Genomic DNA, 18,343 nt, shown 5'->3' with positions numbered 1-18,343 from the left:
ACATGCACAGTTGAAACCAGCTATTTGCATACACTATAAAAAGACATAACTTTTGATTCTCACTGTCTGACATTAAATCAGACCAAGCAATTTACTGTTTACAGGTCAGTTAGAATTACCTAAATTATTTCTAGTTGCTAAATTACAGAATAAGAGTTTTTAAAAATAATTTGGTTATTTTCTGCAAAACTAGAACTACTGTGTATTTAAAAAAAAAAAAAGCGAAAGTCCAGATGACTATAAGTGCCAGCACCTGATAGGATAATTCACTAGCTTTGACCTAAATTGCGACACACCTGTGAATGTATTTTCAGGCAACACCTTAAACACACTGCTTCCTTATGGGGCATTATGAAAAAAAGGTAAAGAACCCAGCCAAGACAAGAGGGGAATCGTGGACATTCACAAATCAGTAACTGGAAAGTCCCATGTTTACCTACTAAAACAGTAACAGGCTAATATATAAACAGCATGAGAATGTCCAGCTCTATAAAAACCTAGTGAACATGCGAGCTAAAGCTGATAAGAGACTGTCATTATCCAAAGCGAAATGAATCTTGGGCTCACTTTAATGACATTTCCTGAGGTCAAATAAAACAGAACATGTTTAGATTCAGAGGAAATAGGGGGGCATTTGTAACTCTAACAACCCCTCCTAACTGTGAAGTATGGGGAAGGCAGTATTATGTTCTGGGGTGTTTTTTTTTTTTTTTGCATGAGGAGCTGGTGCACTACACTAAATAGATCATTGTGTTCATTACACCAGCCAGATAATTATGGCTAAGGCACAAACATATCTCACGAATGAAGTTCTTTTCTGTTTGCCGCATGTCATACATGTTCCCATGAGGCACGTTCAACATAGCTCCACCCATCAGTTGGATTTAGAGCAGAAGAAATTGCTTTTAGTCCAAATTTAAGGTTATTGGCCAGTACATTCAGCAACAGATAAATGACTTTGCATAGTAAGAGCTCAAAAGTGTAGACTTTTAAGATTCAACTGAAATCACGTTTCCTGATATTTGGACGTGCCATGTGTCTATGATGGAAAGGGTCACCCCATACCTGAAGGTGACAAAAAGCTTGGATATGGCTGGGATCAAAAGCAGAGCGTATCAGGAAGTTTCAGATGCCGAGCACTTAAGCTGGCATTGTGGTTGTGCTCAGAAATATTCGCTTGCTGACATTCTGTCCAGGCACAAAATTATACTCTATCCATAACAGTGCGTTTCATTATGGGCTATGTGAGCACAGTTAAGTACAGAGGACAAGAATGTAAGTGGCAACTCAAATGATAAATGGCTGTTAATAAATACTTTCAAGTCTCTATCTTTCCAAAACTTTGAAAAAAGGTGATTTTTAACTTTTGAGACAATGATATTCTTTTTGTAGAATTTGCTTTTTTTGTTAGTTGTTGTTTTGCATAATAACTCACCCAACCCATTGCCTTTTCTATCTGTTTGTAATTGCTCATGTCTGTGATCATTGGCCACTCTAAGTATTACACCAGCAATGACTTCACATGGATGAGCTGCAAGGTGTACTAGAAAATGAGTCAGCAACCTTTTGTGGTGTTTAAATTTAAGCTATGTTTTCATCCACTCTATCACACTCTATAAATTCTTCACATGTTAAAGTAAAAGTAGAGGGCAGAGGGAGTTTGTCAACAAAAACAAAACATTACACACTCCAACATGACCTAACAGAGCAGGCTACTGCTAATATTAGCAGGCTAACGCTAATGTCCACCACCAATCACTGCTATTTTCAAACTTGTTGAAAAGACTCAAGCTTAGTAATTACCCAGGTGTCTTAACTTGTATGTTGATTGTGTTTTTTGTTAGCATGTGGGATGAAAATGGAAAGATTGTAAGGAAAACTAGTTAAAATCTTTATGCTCAGAAAACATTTCAATTTTAAAAATAATTACTGCATATAAACTGAGCATTTGTTTCATAATGTTGTATACTTCTGAAAAGTATGAATCAGGCCTGGACGACAAACCGAAATTTTGCTGACATTGACTTTTACCATATTAACCGATGTAATTTTGCCCATTTTGGTATTTTTGGTATTTAAAAAATTGTAAGGAAAAGTTGTCTTTATGTGTAGGCTATGCTCCTGTCCCATTAAAATGCTGTGCTAGGTGTACAGTCTGCAAATTCATCAAGAGCCTTGAGAATACATTTGTTGTTAATTGGCACTATATAAATGAATTGAATAAATTAGGAATAGAATAGCTTTATTGTTTATATACCTTATGTATTTTAGTGAAACTTGAAAAAAACATACTAATATTTCATTACTAATTACTCATGAAACCAAGATCCCATACAAAATCTTAATTTTTTCCAAAATAAAGGCACCAAAAAATTACTTGACGTAAATGCACTTGTCACTACTCCACTTTATGGTTTTTTATGGTCTTTTTGAAAAAAAAAAAAGCTTCAATGTTACTATCCAAGCCTAAAGAGCTTCACAGAAAGGTTATACATCCAGATTGTCAGCATTCAGATCCACAATTATAATCAAGAGGCAATCAGCTGTCTATACAGAGAGCCATTATATGAAGCGTAATCTCTTGAATCAGCTTGATTTTTGGATTACACTGGCTACAGGACATTTCTGTCAAACTTTATAAGAAGAAATCTAAACATTGGCAAAACTCTAACTCCTTTCTAAAAAAGCAGCCTTTCCAAGTACTTGTCTTGAGCCAAATCACAACTCTCCAACCAGCCTCTTTGTAAAGCTGAGCACACATCGCTTTGGCCCATGAATCAAATGGCACGCACACCAGCAAGCTCAGGTTTGTCCATCTGGCAGCAGACATTGCCTCCCTCTCCGCCGGGATCATTCCTTCCTGCTCGTCTGCCTCTCACTACTGTCTTTCCAATTAAAAGTTACACATCAGCCTCAACTCTGAGCAAGACTTCCAGATGGTTGGAATGATATAGCAAGCTTTTCTCCTCTTACGTTGTCAGTGGAGAAATCCCTTACCTGCATCTTTTTTTTTTTTTTTTTTTTTTTTTCAAAAGTGCAGTTAGGTGGTTGGCGGATGCTTTGGGAATTGAGACAAGCCCTTATTCTTAGTTAAATCTCCAAACTTTGCTCTGTACTTTTAGAAGACAGAGAGCTATAATGGATCAAGGAACTCTGGAGTTTCAAAACGTTCATATAAAGCAGCAATATGTTCTTGTTTCAAATTGTTTGTATTTCATATAATTAATTAATACATTTCTCAATCTTTTTTTTTCCCATTTGCAAGATTAGCCCTTAAACACTTTCACAGATATTTGGCTTGGATGTTAACCATTGAATGTTAAAATGCACTAGCATTAAATGCAAGTAAAAAGTAAAAGGCAGGGGGTTATTTGAAGTTTTTCAGAAACCAAAGATCACAGAAAAGGTGTCAGCTTTTTTTCTAGTATCAAAGTGCCTAATGTGTCACCCAACAGTCTAATGTTTCAGCTGTTCTAAAGCTTCTCTGAAAAAAAAAAAAAATATATTTCTATGTAAAAGCGACCATCACAACTCAACTGCTCCCTTCACAGAGCACATATCATTAGATAACATATCCGGAGAAAGCACGGACGGAAGGAGGATTCAGTTTGGAAAAGCACCTCCCGTTTGGAGTAATATTAGCTTTTAACAGCTCCAGTTTCAACTGTAAAAGTTACCACAATTCAGTGTGGGAGACAAGCATCATTAAAAATGCTGGCAACCACCTGTCTTCGGGATTTGCTTTACTTTAGCTCTTTAGTTCTTTGTGAGTTTTGTTCCAGTGAAGTCTGACAGGCATATCTAATGAGAAACTATCTTGCCAACGGGCCAGTTTTGCGATGCAAAATGAGACTTTGTAATTATTTCATCCAAGGATTTCTTGAACTGGCCCACGGTCGCTCGTGCCAGAATGTGGCCAGGCTGACTATCACTGTGCTTGAACAAATAAAAATGGAGCTGCCTAAATAGCTCAATAGGCTATATAAACATATATATTTGAAAAACAAAGATCCTTAAGAAGCCCTCAATTTCGTACGGAGCTTCTTGTTCGACAACTCAACCGGAAATTCGATTTTGAATTCAATGTAAGCAGTGTCTTCTTTTCCCTTTTGCAGATTTTGGACCATGGCCCCTCTTCGCAGCAGATTAAGATCACCCGAGATTCTTCAGAACCATCCAGGACTACTCAAACAGAGCTGGCAAATACGGAAAACCTAGTTCCGGTGTGAAGGCAATTATGGCATAGCTGCACACTCAGGAGTCCACTAAAAGGTTTATAGCTGCTGCTGCTTTAGATACAGTTATCACATCTGCACCAATGTGGGTTGTTTTTCCACAATCTGTGAAATATTCCTATGAATACGGGGGTCTCTACACCTCTACCACTGGTTTTACCCTTAACTGTGGCAGAAGGGACATCCTTTGGGCCTTCAACCTGTTTGGCAGCAGCGCAGGAGTATGCCGGTGAAAAGGGACTGCTGTGCATCACAAAGCGTGCCAGTAATCGTACTAGTTTAATTCTGTCGTAGCTCTCTTTGTTAGTGAGTGCAGCCAATAAGAATCATGTGAAGAATCAAGACTACAAAATCAAAATTATATTTTTCACTAATCGTTGTGCGCCTAGTGGTTTTTTATTTATTTTGCTGACTGCATTGATAACCTCTTGAACTCCTGTCCATGGTTTTCTCTCACACTAGCCACTGGCTCCCTCCAGACCTTCCATTAGTAACCAGCATATGTGCAATTTGCAGGTGTTTGCATTTTCTTTGCATCTGGGAGCCCTATTCTGCAAGCAGCTGAATTCATACTGATCTCTATGGGCAAGGGGCATCATCCTCACTAAATATTTGTTAGCTAGGAGAACGCAAATCATATTTTTTGAGCCAGAGCGGTGTAATGTGCGACGCAACTGACCTGCCAAGGACGTTAATGTGCTTGGAGCACTGCAGGCCTTACATGTGCATGACTAGGATGTAGCCTTAGCACTCCTTAAAATTTTCTCATTACCGATCCATACCATAACACTTCAGAAACATTAAATCAACAACTAACCGACTCAAAAACTGCTTCTTTCCAAAAGCCGTGAGGGCTATAGTCCCCTGCTGGGAATTAATAAACCACCATAGTCTGTTACATGTTACAATCACACTACTGGTAATGCCTATTTACACACGCTAAATTCTCAGGGAATGTCTCGCTGAACACACATCCACGCAGATTGCACAGTTCTGTAATTTGAAGGTTTAAAATGACTGTACTTACTGCGGGGATGTACGTATCAGTGATGGAGCGTTCGGTTGATTAATTAATGCAGCAGCACAGTAATCTATATCATTTGTAAAGGGACTACTATCTAACTATCTATCGTCAATCAAGTTTTCATTATGTTAACACCTAATGACAATTCTTGATCATTGCATAAAGGCCATATAGATAAGTAACCACAAATACTGCAACACTTTTGCTTAGAATATTTGTGTAGGTTTGCGAGGGGGGCTATATATATATATATATATATATATATATATATACAGTTGAGACATCTGCATCTAAGGGTACTTCATAGAACCCAATTAAGAAAACATGCATGATTTTAGACAATACCAGAAAACTGGGATACTTGGAGAAAACCCGCACAAGCACAGGGGGAACACGTAAATACCACACAGCGATAACCGTATGCCGTAACAAAAAAAGTGATGTTGAACAAAATAAGTGACATTCTACGATTACTAGTACTCGAAGATGAAAATTTTACAAAAACAGGCAAAAATTATCTCAGAGCCCGATGACGCACACAAAACAGACAATATGGCATTCTGCTTTCTGACCACTGGTTGTTTTTGTTTTTTTTGTGGCTTAAGGCCAACTATAATAAATCTGCCATTTGTCTGCTGAAGGTCAAACTGGAATAGTGAGCATTCAATGAACAGAAAACTGACAAGACCTGAGGTTCAACACAAGTCCACAGGTCAGTTTTGCCCTTAAGCCTTTGTGGAGGTTAATATGGCTGTGGCAGTTCTTGCAAATGTCACATCATCATCATCATCATCATCAACTTCCTCAGTGACAAAGATTTTTACCCAACCTTTACCATTTACTGTAGCGAAAAGTAGAATTTAGTGTTGACGGCAAGACTCTTTTTGATATAAGGCTTATTTCAAGATTTAACACCAGATTTGAGCTAAAAATGAACAAATGTCAACATTCAGGTAAATGACTACATTGGCTGGTTACTCAAGGATCAAGATTCCGCAGGGTTTTTTAAAAGTCACCATTTCATGTTTATGTTGCATCAGCAGTTACTGAGAAGTCCATTTTTACTTCACTGAGGATCTCTGATAAAATGTGATTATCCAACGGCTGAATTCATTCTTTACCTGTTTTATAAGATCTTACCTGAAATATTGCCATGTTTCCCTACCTAAGCCTTCGGAAGGGGATTAAACAGGTTTGTTGCCATTATCAGTTCTGCCAAAAATAGGACAGAATCTGCAACTTCTGCAAAAAAACAACATTAACCTGAAGTGCAAAGGCTCTTCTCAGATCTGCTGTATGCGCACGGATGTAAATACTTTCTGTATTTCTGTGTCTATACTTCTCTATCCCTGATAAAAGTATAATATATCTCACTATTCTTTTTCCATTACATTCTCATCACTAAACCCATTTCAAAGCACGACAGGCTTTTAGATTTGCTGGAAATGCATCGTGCAAAGCCAAAAAAAAAAAAAAGCTTTGATGGAGTGAGACTAAAGCAGACACCATCTGGGATGCACTAACCATATGTGAGCTTGAGCTTGATCTGGTATCTGGAGAAGAGCCGTTTCTGTTATTGTAGACCAGTTCGGGCATTTTTAACATTTATATTCTTGCTTTTACAGTCTTTGATTCTATTTCGGCCCAGTTAGCGTGCAGCGAGCAGAACCAGAATTGCATGGGTCCTCAACAGACGCAGTTGCAGAAGTCAAAGTTGATAAGACCACTTTCTCCTCAGACGCCAGCTCGGCCGTATGCTGGACTTTGGGCAAGGTTGACGCACTTCCATTACCAAGGCTACGATTCCTGGTCTCGATACTCTCATGACGCTGAGTAGTTAACAAGCAGCATGGTTTCACTACATCATCACAAAAATAATGTTAACTTCCTGTTGTGTGTCTTTTGCTTATCTTTTCGCTGTTTTCTGAACTCCACCCTCACACTTACCCCAGGCATGGGATCAAGTTAAAGCCTAATGAGAATCCATCTATAACAATAGACAGATTGTGCCAAATGATTACAGCACACTTGTGACACCATGTCAAAGCTAATTAAGGCTTTCTTACACCTTTCACATATTAGAACGAGGAAACTATCTGGAGACCTCTGAACATCTGGGCCTGAGCTGATGCCCCAGTAATCTATTGCTAATGTCTGGGCTTGGTTATTTAAGATGGGCGGCTAATAAATGAAGATAAAATTCGGGCAGATTTTACATATTTATATTACCTGTTTCATTATACAGCAGATAGTTTTTGATGTGTTACATTTTCTATCAAAGCTATGCTTGTAAAACGAGAGCAACAAGTGGAACCTGCAGACAAATTATAAAATAAATGAAAGACCAACACTAGTTTTTCAGTAGGGATGGACGTCAATTTATAGTGAAAAATGTCTTATCGTGACAATAATTTTGATTTATTGTGATGGTAAAACCCGAGTAATGACATCTAAAAAGCCAAACAAACTGAAAGTATTTTGAGGGTTGTTACTTTCACTATTATGTCCACTGTTAGTTGAGAACATGAAGAAATACCAAAACATTTAGAAATATGATTCAATAAAGTTACTGTGTGCCATTTAGTGATAAACCCAACTTTTCTTTAAGTGACCGCTGTCCTGAAGAAGCCTATTGAAAAATGCATCAGTTTTATTGCCATCACAAAAATACCACAGAGTATTATGATAAAAGCCCATATCTTCCAGAATAAAAGTTTGAGTTCCACGCTTTTATTATGAATCAATCAATCCTAAATGACAGCACTTCCAATAAACGGGCACAAATTCCAGAAACAAATTGAACTTGTACAAATTAACCAGGTCTTTTTTAAAACAGACACCCCTGTAATATATCAGACTATTTTTTAAAGCTACGACTTCATGTTGTTTGAATTTTACACACAAAGTACAATATTTGATCTTCGACCACAGCAACAGGTCTTTCTAATGAAGTATTTTATCAACACAATTAGCAGTGTTATATTCATTCTGAAGTAATTCTAAGCCGAATGATGAAATGAAAATATATTTTCCAACAGTCTTAGCTTGTGACGCTGTTTGCATAAGTTAAAAGATTTATTTATTGGGCAAAACATGATATGATTATGCATAACACCAATCATTTTATCAACCCGCCAGGACAACCAGACTAAATGTGAAGGTTGTAGCATTTAGTAAATAAGCAAGAAACTGCCCAACACACCTCATTCCCTCAATTTAAAGCAAACCAGCAAAATGAGTTAGTGTTGGCTGCCTTTGTGTCTACACTGTAGGTCGGCGTCTCTGGCAGCCTCTCTTTCTCTTTCAGTCTCTGAATCAGCAGGTCCCTTCGGTAAACAAGGCAGAGTGATTGTTGGATTTGCATATTCCTGAATAAATTATATTGCATTTGTGCGATAAGCACCGCACTCCTGATTCGTAGCTTTTCCACCTCCTTTTTATTTCCTCGAATTTCTCTCTCTCCCTCCCTCAGCACACCATTCACGCACGCTGCCATGAATTAACCCCCCGAACACGAGGGACCGCAGAGAGTAACATGCAGCTCACAATTCATGTTTTCTGCAGCAGGGAAAAAAGAAAATAAAAATAAATAAAAAAAATCACCACCCCATAGGTTCCCACTGGGGTGAATACCTCCAAATACACGGACGGTTAATCCGGCTTGATAACAATGCAAGCACAAGTCTGCTACCAAGGACAGGGACGGTGACCACTCTCACAGTGGTGAGGAGATGGGGGTAGATACCTTGAACAGGGAGGAGGGGGAGATTAAAGAGACCGGAGCTTCTGAGACGCAAGACAGTTAAAGATGTAGATGACAAAGAAAAATGGGGAGATAAGTAGGAGAGAGGGAAGAAGTCTGACCCATCGAGGTTATTCTGTCTGGAGCGAAATTAAAGAGTTCTTTGCCAGACAGGCACAGGAACATGTGTGCGTATCACTGTGCCTAATGAAGCCGGGGGGGGGGGGGGGGGGGGGTGAGATTCCTAACACGAAAATATCCACAGGCTGTGCTCCATTTTTAATCATAAAATCGGCGTGCTAAGACAGGAAGCGTGAGACGCACATTTCTAAAGTTAAAACCACGTGAAAGGGCCTCTGTTTCCCCCCCCCACCATTACCTCAGCTTATAGCTACCCCCCCCCCCTTTCTTGGGAGATTTGGGCTGGTGCTATTTTGGCTGTGAAAGGGAAACCGTCGGACGGCAGGGGCATGAATATTCCAAATGACTAATGTTGCACATGCTTATTTTTGACATATCTGGCTTCCTCGGGGAAATAAAACACTTCTAATGCAGGGGGACCATCTGTTATCTGTTGCTGGTGTTTCAGAGCAGGCAGATTCCCTGCGCGCACGCACGCCCCAAAATACACACAGGCGTACAGACACATATGTAGCACCACGAGCAGACAGATCAACACATTTCCACTCAGCGGGGAGGCGTACGTACACATCGAGAAGCATGCACGTGTACTAACAGCACAATCCGCCGGGAGCTTGCACAACAGACAGGATCTAAACTCTTATACAAACTGAACACTCCTTTTTTTTTTTTTTTTTTTATTCAGAGTGTTTGTCAAATATGCTGTAAATCTTGGGCTATAGGTGACAGGGAATGCACTCACTTTTTATGCTCTCCATAAATACCTGGCTCTGTCTCTTGGCAGCAGATGGGGAAGGATAATGCGCTGGTGGTGTGAAAGGGAGAATAAACTGTCTGTATGAAAACAAAACACGATACAGAGGAAACCGCGCTCTGCATCACATCTATATCCAGAGTACCGTGTTTTTGATTCATTTAAAGCTATGGCTACAGGAAAATGTGCGGGAGGTATGGTAAACACTGCTTTCATGCATTGGTAATCTGTTTTATTCAGGAAGCTTCTGGATATATGAAATACTTCTATTTGTGTGATTAAAGGTTTTTTTTTTTTTTTGAAAGTTGAATCCGAAGCGGCGCTTAGAGCAGTTTGCGTGAATGTTTTTTCAATAGCGGGCGATATCTGAAATATACTGTAGCCTCTTTTCCAGGAAAAAATATTCTAAACAACCACATGGTAAGACAGGGTATAATTTGTTGTGACAATCTTTTACCTGTCTGACTCTTTCCCTAGTGATGGAGCAGTTCTTTTACACTCTTGGAATTTCAACAAAGGGTTCATGCCCTGACCCATCAAGCAAATACCTCCAATTATCTGAAAGAAAATGGCCAACTTTGATAAAAAAAAAAAAAAAAAATCAAGAAAATCTTATCAGGAAATAGGTCTGAGCATATACAGGTATCTCCAAAACACTTCCACTCCAAAACACTGTGTTAAGTAATTTAAGGATATCAAGCATTGGGCACATGGCTAGGAACTAGGACTGCACAATATATCGCAAATTTATTGTCATCGCAATATCATGTATCGTGATATGCATATCGCAGAGAACTGCCTGGAATGCAACAAGTGTTAGCTGATTACTTAAGCAACCTGCATTCAGGTTCTCAGTGCCCCTAGTATATTTGGTCACATTTGTTGTTTATTGCAACATAAAAGTTTGAGAAGGTAAAGAGGTGTTAAGGTTGTTTCAGTGCCAAAAGATCACAAAGTTCGACAAGGGTAAACTTTTCATTTAAACGTTGTGTTTGAGATGGAAACAATAAGTGGTTTTGTTTTTTAGTAGCTGGATAGACTACTCTTTATATGGGGTCTATGTTTGCCACGATCCTAAAGCAGAAAGACATTAACGCTTTAATTTATCTGTATTTATCACAAGCCATATCGTCTTCGCAACATTTACTAATAATATCGCAACTTTTCCTTAAATCGTGCAGCCCTACTAGGGACCAGCTTGAAGTTCCTGGTCTGGCTGACATAAACTGTGTCAGAAGCTCGTGGAAGGCTGCAGCAAGTGCAATCATTGGTTGCTAAGAGGAAGCAAGAGGTTTAAAGAGATACAGGAGGATGTAGAAGACAACCTCAGGAGCAAAAGGCGATGCCGAAATAATGCCAACGTTGCGTGCGCGAGGCAGGTGGTGCGTGGCCATTGAAAGCCAATTGCTCGTCGGCTCGCTAGTGAGCGGGGGAATGAATCGTGACAGGGTCCGGATTATCACCAAAGATTTTGGCACAGGAAAGAGCCCTGTGAAAATGGTTTCTGATCGATGTCAGGAAGGAACGGAACATGCAGATTTGTCAGGACATTCTCAGGCAGGTTTAACCCAACCAGACCTTCTGGAGGGCACCATCACCAGTTAGAAACCATGGATGCTTGAGAACGTCCCGGATGCCAAGTGCCAAAGCCTTGAGTGGAAGAGTATGGAGGTGCCAAGGCTGAAGCAAGCCTTACTCACTTCACCAATTTCAAAGGTATTGTCCAAGAATTCTTGTAAATGGGTTATGACCATTTAGCAACAACCGCAACTCGTTGCTGCTTCAATACAACAATTCTGCTAACAGAAAATTCACTGAGAAGAAGAACATCAACGTGCAGGAGCAAGCCCCCTTCCCAACTAAATGGGCTCTTTGTGATTCTCATCTTTGTTGCAAAATCTCAAGGGGGTTGTCAAGGCGGCTGTTTTCTTCTGAACGTGGCAGCCAACAAGAGGGCTGTGATGAGCGAGCTGCGAAGAATCCTAAAAGAATCCATCCTGGAGTGAATGCAGGCATGCCCGAGGACACAAAAATCATTTTGTGACCTCACAAATTATTGCTACAAAAAGGCACAAAAACTGGAAGTGTGGCGGAAAAAAATATCATCCATAGTTAAAAGTGTGTTTCAAACACTGTTCACACATCCAACTACAAGATATAGAAGACATGGAGACACGGCAGAGTCACAAGTATCTCTGCTGAGTCTACTGATGAAATGTATTGTTTTATTTTACGGTATAATCCTGGTATTACTTGTAATAAAGTATCACACAGCGACTTAGAATTAGCAAATGACTATTTTTTTAACTTTATTAGGACATACATACTTCATAGTTTACCATTTTTCTATGATAAAGAACATTTTAAATGGACTGGAGTGTATATGTTTCATCTAAAAGACTCAATTTTCACAGTTTGACATTCTAGGAGCCGTCATCAGCCTATCGACTAACATGCACTAACCCTTGGTGATAGAGCAATCTATACAAACTGTTTTTTTCTGTAACCAAACTTTATTTCATGAGAAGCCCTTTCCTGCACTGCCTAAAAAGCTGTGCCCCCAATTTGCATTTGCAATCTTGCACATGCATGACTGGATGCAAAACAGAAGGACCTTGTAGTAATTTCTTTATCAGCAGTGATAGAATGATATATTAGGATGCCGATGTTAGTAAAAGGACTGTTTCCATTGCAACACTAAATTCCACGATGTGCATCTCATGCAGAGTCCATAAGCACACTTGGAAAAGAAAGGCTGTAACAGCAGTAATTGATGCATTTGAAATCTCGTCCAGATCTCTGATAGTCATTTATCTTAGTTTCTATACTTGGAAAACTTAGAGAAGTACCTCCAAATTTTCTTGCTCCTCCATTTGAGAGAACAAATGCAGCAACCATCCCCAGTTTAGAATTGACTGCATTAGTAGGGTTTTCTACTCTAATACTACAATAACACAAATTAAACACACACTTTATTAAACTTTAATTAGAATGGGGGGTGCAAACTGTTTTTATGAATACATAATTTATGTGGACTATACACTTTGGGTTCTCTGAATTTTTACTTTGCATATACAGTAGTACAGTCTATTGTCAATGGTTGTGGAAAGGCCACGGATTCATAAAGATATTATAGTAAAAGGGCCAAGTGGAAGGCCGTTTTTTTTTTTTGGTTGTTTCTTTTTTTTCCTTTAGAGAAGAAACACCATAATGGTTTTATATTTCAGTGAGAAAAAAGGTGGCTCACCAATCAACAGCAGTGTCATTGTTGGTGTTTTGTGAGAAATATCCTGAACTTCGGTCTGTGACGTTTCCACACAACGCTTCTTTTATCCTACTGTTCTTTTCTTTTATTGATGTGTTGTTTGGAGCTTGATCAAGCAGGAAGGCTGAACTTTAACTAATAGGCTCAATCTAAGGGTCTTTTCTGCTATATCAGATGTTGCAAGAGGAATCAATGGACAATAAGGTGGTTAGTAAGTAGACATGGCAGCTAAGAAAAAAAACAGGTTGCCTTTAATAGAACTGAGAATTACAGTACATTTGCAGCGAGTTTAAATGGAGAGTAGTGATATAATTATTCAGGTCACTTCTTGTTCTGTTTAAAATAAATGGTATTAAGTTATGTGTTGAAAAGGGTTGTGGTCAGAGCTCTGACTGTCACAGTCTTTTATTTTTAAGATGTTCTGCTCGTCTTATTCAAAACTCTGCTCCCACACGTAGAGCGCTTGAAATGGCAGGGGTGTGGGGCCTGTCGTAGTAATTTAGCCAAATAATGATTTACCATATGGGAGCATTCACAGACTATGTGTAGAGGACCGATGTTTCAGCCCAAGGTGGTCAGGTGATCAATAAATATGGAAGAAGACAACAAAACAAGTGCTGCAATGGCAAAGGAGACTTAATTTGTCATTAGACAGATTTTATATGTTTGGTCAGCAGATGATTTTGCCTTGAAACTCTCCAACAAAGGCATTATCTTCTTTCTTGTCATTCAATCATGACCACTGAGATATATTGAGCCAAGTGAGGCCTACAGTGCTTTAGATGTTGGTCTGAGTTCTTTCAGAAACATCTGGATGAGTCTAAAAAAATGAGCATTTGGAGTGATTGTGCCACTCTCGGGAAGGATCACCACTGTTCCAAGTTCTCTCCATTTGCAGATACCGGCTCCTGTGATTCACTGGAGTCCCAAAGTCTTCGTATTGGCTTCGTAGCTTTTTTTTCACTGACTCTTTCTAATCTGTTCCTTCAGATCTGGGCAAGATGTCTTGCTCTCCTGAAATTGTGTAGCCTACTTCATGCTGTCATAGAGCTTCTATTCAAATATTAATGAAAACATCTACCCTTTACAATTTAAAAAAAAGCCTTAAAAAAAAAAAACACGCTATTAATTTTACAAGACTTTTTGAAAATAACCTTATGTGGTTCAGTGACTGTGCGATCAAACACAGTGGATCCGTTGTAATATCTTAATTAAAGTATGAGTGGGGGTTACATATTAATGTTATCTATTGTAATAATAAATTGAACTGTGTTTGTAATAGTAGGGCAAGGCTATAGCATTGTACTGTATGTGGATTTTTGATAAGAATAAAGAAAGACATATTTTACACAAGGGGATCAAGAAGTGTGTGTGTGCGTGCGTGTGTGTGTGTGTGTGTGTGTGTGTGTGTGTGCGTGCGTGCGTGTGTGTATAAAACACAGTAGCGAGGTTTAATAGCTTACCTCTGTCAGCTGCCTTTAAGTGAGGATCTTCACTCATGAGACCACCTGGGGCACTGTGGGCGTCTTTGATCTGCGAGCACAACAGAGGCAGGGCGAGTGAGAAAGCAAGGTCAAAGCTCTGTACACTTAGCAGACCTTGGATATCGCCTGCGTTTTTTTCGTACAAAGCGACAACCAAACCAGCGCGACTGCGTGTTTGTCTGAGAGACAGCCAAAGAGGGTTTTTTTTTTTTTTCCCCCTTCTCTCCAAAGTTCCTTTCAGCTTAAGTCCATGACTCTAATATGCAGCTCCCAGCAGACGCTGACGACACTTGATGTTTCGAAGTACAAGGCATCTCTTGCTGTGCTCCAGGAGCCTCTCTCAGGAGCCCTTCGAAAGACAGTTTAATGATGAAAGACAACATGCTTGGATGCTTGTGTTCTGTTTTTTAGGTCGCAGGGGAAATCCAGGCAAAGCCAAAACAATTTCAGCTCTTTAATTTCACTTTAAAGACGCCACAATTTATTTTGAAAATAGTCACGCTGATTCCACGGCTTGTGGAAGTCGTCGGCGCGGATAATCACCTCCTGGAGTAAATATTGACTGGTGAGCTGCAGCAGTAATATAGGCATATACTTAGTAAAAAAATATTGATCTTTATCTACAGCCAGGGTTCTACGTAATGTTAGAACGATGTGTAATTTTTTTTTTTTCTCCATTTGTGCTACGCCCTGGTTTTGGTGCTTGTAGGAATGAAAGAGAAGAATGCTTTCTTTTGGAATCATGGCGCTGAGGACAACTCAACATGAAAAGAGCCCCACATATGGGAAAGAGGAAATGTGGGTTTGATTTGATAAGCTGTCACATGCCGCATGCTGTCATCTTTTCCTCTACGGAAAAAAACAAGACTGTAAACTCAACTGTGCAAGTGAGAGGTGTTGCCAAACGCAAAGTGACTCACCGCTTCTGAGGGGAACAAAAAACCTGCTTAAGATCACTCTGACTTTTCATGTTGTGTTTGCAGTTTAGATTCTTTTTTTTCCTGACAGACTGGACTGAAGGCAAAGACAATCGGCGCTTTGGAAAAAAAAAAAAAAAGAAGAAGAAAAGAGCATCGGTTCTGACATGCATTCTAAAGCAATAGGATCAAAATGACTCGTCTGACTTAAATTAAAAGCTGGTCGCTTTGAGCAAACAAGGCCACAGAAACGTATTCAAACCCCTTGGACCATCCTGTCACATTACATCCTAAAAGAGTCAATGTGTTTCATTGGGGAGCTATGTAATATAGAAGGTTAGTTGGCTAAAAGAAATATAGAAATCTGAGGAAAAGTGTGGTGAGCATTTGTATTTAGCCCCTGCTCATTAAAAGTACAACCACCTTTAGCCTTTAAAGTTTGTATTTTTTTTACCAGTTTTTTTATTTTTACCAGCCTGAAGTCTTTTCCCATTCTTCTTTCCAAAATACCTCAAGCTAAGCCAGATTGGATAGGGAGCATATGTGAGCACCGCTTGTGAAGTTTCACCACAGGATCTCACTCACATGGGTTATCTTTAGTCGCATTGATAACCGTAACGGTGTCTTCACAGGTCTGCCCAAAAAAATAAATAAAAAAATAAGTAAATAAGAGAGCTGCAGCTGATGCAGAATGCTGCCACTTGTGTTCTCACTAAAACCAGGAAGATAGAGCACATCGCCCCAGCTCTAATGTTGGTTTATAAATCACAGAATGGCTTAGTACCTAAATGCATTAAAGATCTGTTATTGCTGTATCAACCCTCCAGACCACTCAGATCTTCTGGTTCAGGTCTACTCTGTATACCCAGAACCAGAACCAAACATGGAGAAGCAACGTTTAATTCCTATGCTCCAAAAATCTGCAACAAACTTCCAGAAAACTGCAAACCAGCCGAAACATTGAGTTCCTTTACGTAAAGACTCAAAACCAACCTGTTTAGAGATGCTTTCGGCCCATAATATACAGGAACATTGACCAACGTATATTGATGTTTTTTTTTTACCTGATACAATTTAATATTTGTTACCGCTCTCACAACCAGTGACTGTTTCAATGTGTCTATGATGTTTTTATGTTTTCATGATGTAAAGCACGTTGCTGCTGAAATGTGCTACACAAATAAACTTGGGTTTAGATCAGGACTTTGACTAGGTCATTCTAACACATGAATATGAATTAATTCTAACCATTCCACTGAAGCTCTCGGTGTATGTTGGGAAGTGAAGGTCATCAACAGCCTCCAACAGGATTGCCCTGGATTTAGATCCATTCATCTTCCCATCAGCTCCGTCCACATCCCTGTCATTGCTGAAGAAAAACCTCCCCACAGCGCGATGCTGAGTTTTGGATCTTTGAAGCTCCTTTAGAGGTATCACGGTGCTCAGGGTTCCTTCTCTGATTAATGCTCTCATTACGGTAAATGTGATGCAGGTGAGGAACAAATTGACTTGAGTAATTAGTCAGTGAGAGCAACAAAAGTGGAATGTCTGATATTACAGCTTCTGCAAACACAAGACCCTACAGCGTGGCACTGACATAACATGATCTGACTAAAAACTCCAGAGAGAAGCAGGACAAAACAAAACCTCACACTGCTAAGCAAAAAGCTTTGATGTTGTTGTTTTTTTTTTTTTTGTTGTCTAAAAAAGTTTCCCTCACTGGAACATAAATCAAACCGGATCTAATGTCAAATGGCACGCACAGTCAGCAGAGAAAGATGAATGAAAGCTTTGTTTAGACCAAAACTTCACACACAAACACTTTGCTGGATTCACTGCACCGTCGGTTCTTATAGGCCATGTTTACTGGGTAAAATGGCAAAAAGCCTCAAAATGAATAGATACTCTGTTGCATTTGTAATTAATTTTCCAGGGCTGGAGCATCCAGGGAGGAACCTTTGACTGTTCCTTTTTCCACAGTCTGTGTCATTCAGAGTCCGAGGTCCTCTCCTAAGGTATGTTCACACCGAACGCGATCCAGGTGAATTTGTCGTCTGGATAGCCTAATTGTACAGCCTAAATACGTAACACATAAAAACACATTTTTGTGCTTAAATAAATGGGCGAGAGGGGCCCTTAGCTCGACACAAGTGGACTGAAAAGTTAATAATAATAATAATAATAATAATTGAACTTTATTGATCTCACAATGGAGAAATTCACTTCTGCATCTTAACCCATTCCCTTTGGGGAGCAGTGGACTGCCACTGTGCGACAACCTGGGGAGCAATTGGGGGTTAAGGGTCTTGCTCAGGGACCCAAAATGGCAGCTTGTGGGAGTTGAACTCAGAACCTCTAGGACCGAAGGTCTGTGCTCTAACCACTAGGCCACCACTCCCCACTTTTTTTTTTTTTTTTTCAAAGTTCAGATCATTGAACTCAAGCAAAATTTCGCTTCGGTCGTTTGAGACGTCGTTTTGCCCAAATCGTACCGATCGCACTACTCTAAACATCTTCTTTGCATCGCTACTTCGTTCATGAAGGCCCCTTTTACATAGGGATAGTATGTAAATCACTCGCTGCAAACATCTTGTTCAAACTGAACGAGATGATGCTCCACCATGGGGCATGACATACATTTCCACATATTGATTCTTTGTTTTCAGGCCCACCTGTACCGCTGAGTGCCATAAAATTCAAAGCATGTCCCAGCTCCAGATGTTCGAAATGGTAATTATTAATCTGACGTTTAGGAAAGTAGATGTTTTCTTGGAGCAATTT

At 39.5% G+C, this 18,343-nt stretch overlaps 1 protein-coding gene across 3 annotated transcripts in view; it reads right to left on the bottom strand.

Moving 5' to 3' along the window:
- Positions 1 to 18,343, bottom strand: part of LOC105936193 (glucosidase 2 subunit beta) — a 222,567-nt gene that overhangs the window by 106,828 nt on the left and 97,396 nt on the right. For all 3 annotated transcript variants that reach the window (XM_012876905.3, XM_012876912.3, XM_021323747.2), the window contains one exon: positions 14,625 to 14,694. In XM_012876905.3, the coding sequence (XP_012732359.1) occupies positions 14,625 to 14,694 (70 nt within the window). The remainder of the gene's footprint in view (positions 1 to 14,624; positions 14,695 to 18,343) is intronic.

The sequence above is a fragment of the Fundulus heteroclitus genome, chromosome 14 (assembly GCF_011125445.2).
Source record: "Fundulus heteroclitus isolate FHET01 chromosome 14, MU-UCD_Fhet_4.1, whole genome shotgun sequence".
In the NCBI taxonomy this organism is placed as follows: domain Eukaryota; kingdom Metazoa; phylum Chordata; class Actinopteri; order Cyprinodontiformes; family Fundulidae; genus Fundulus; species Fundulus heteroclitus.
The sequence above is the reverse complement of the archived record's forward strand: the minus strand, read 5'-3'. Positions and strand labels throughout refer to the sequence as shown.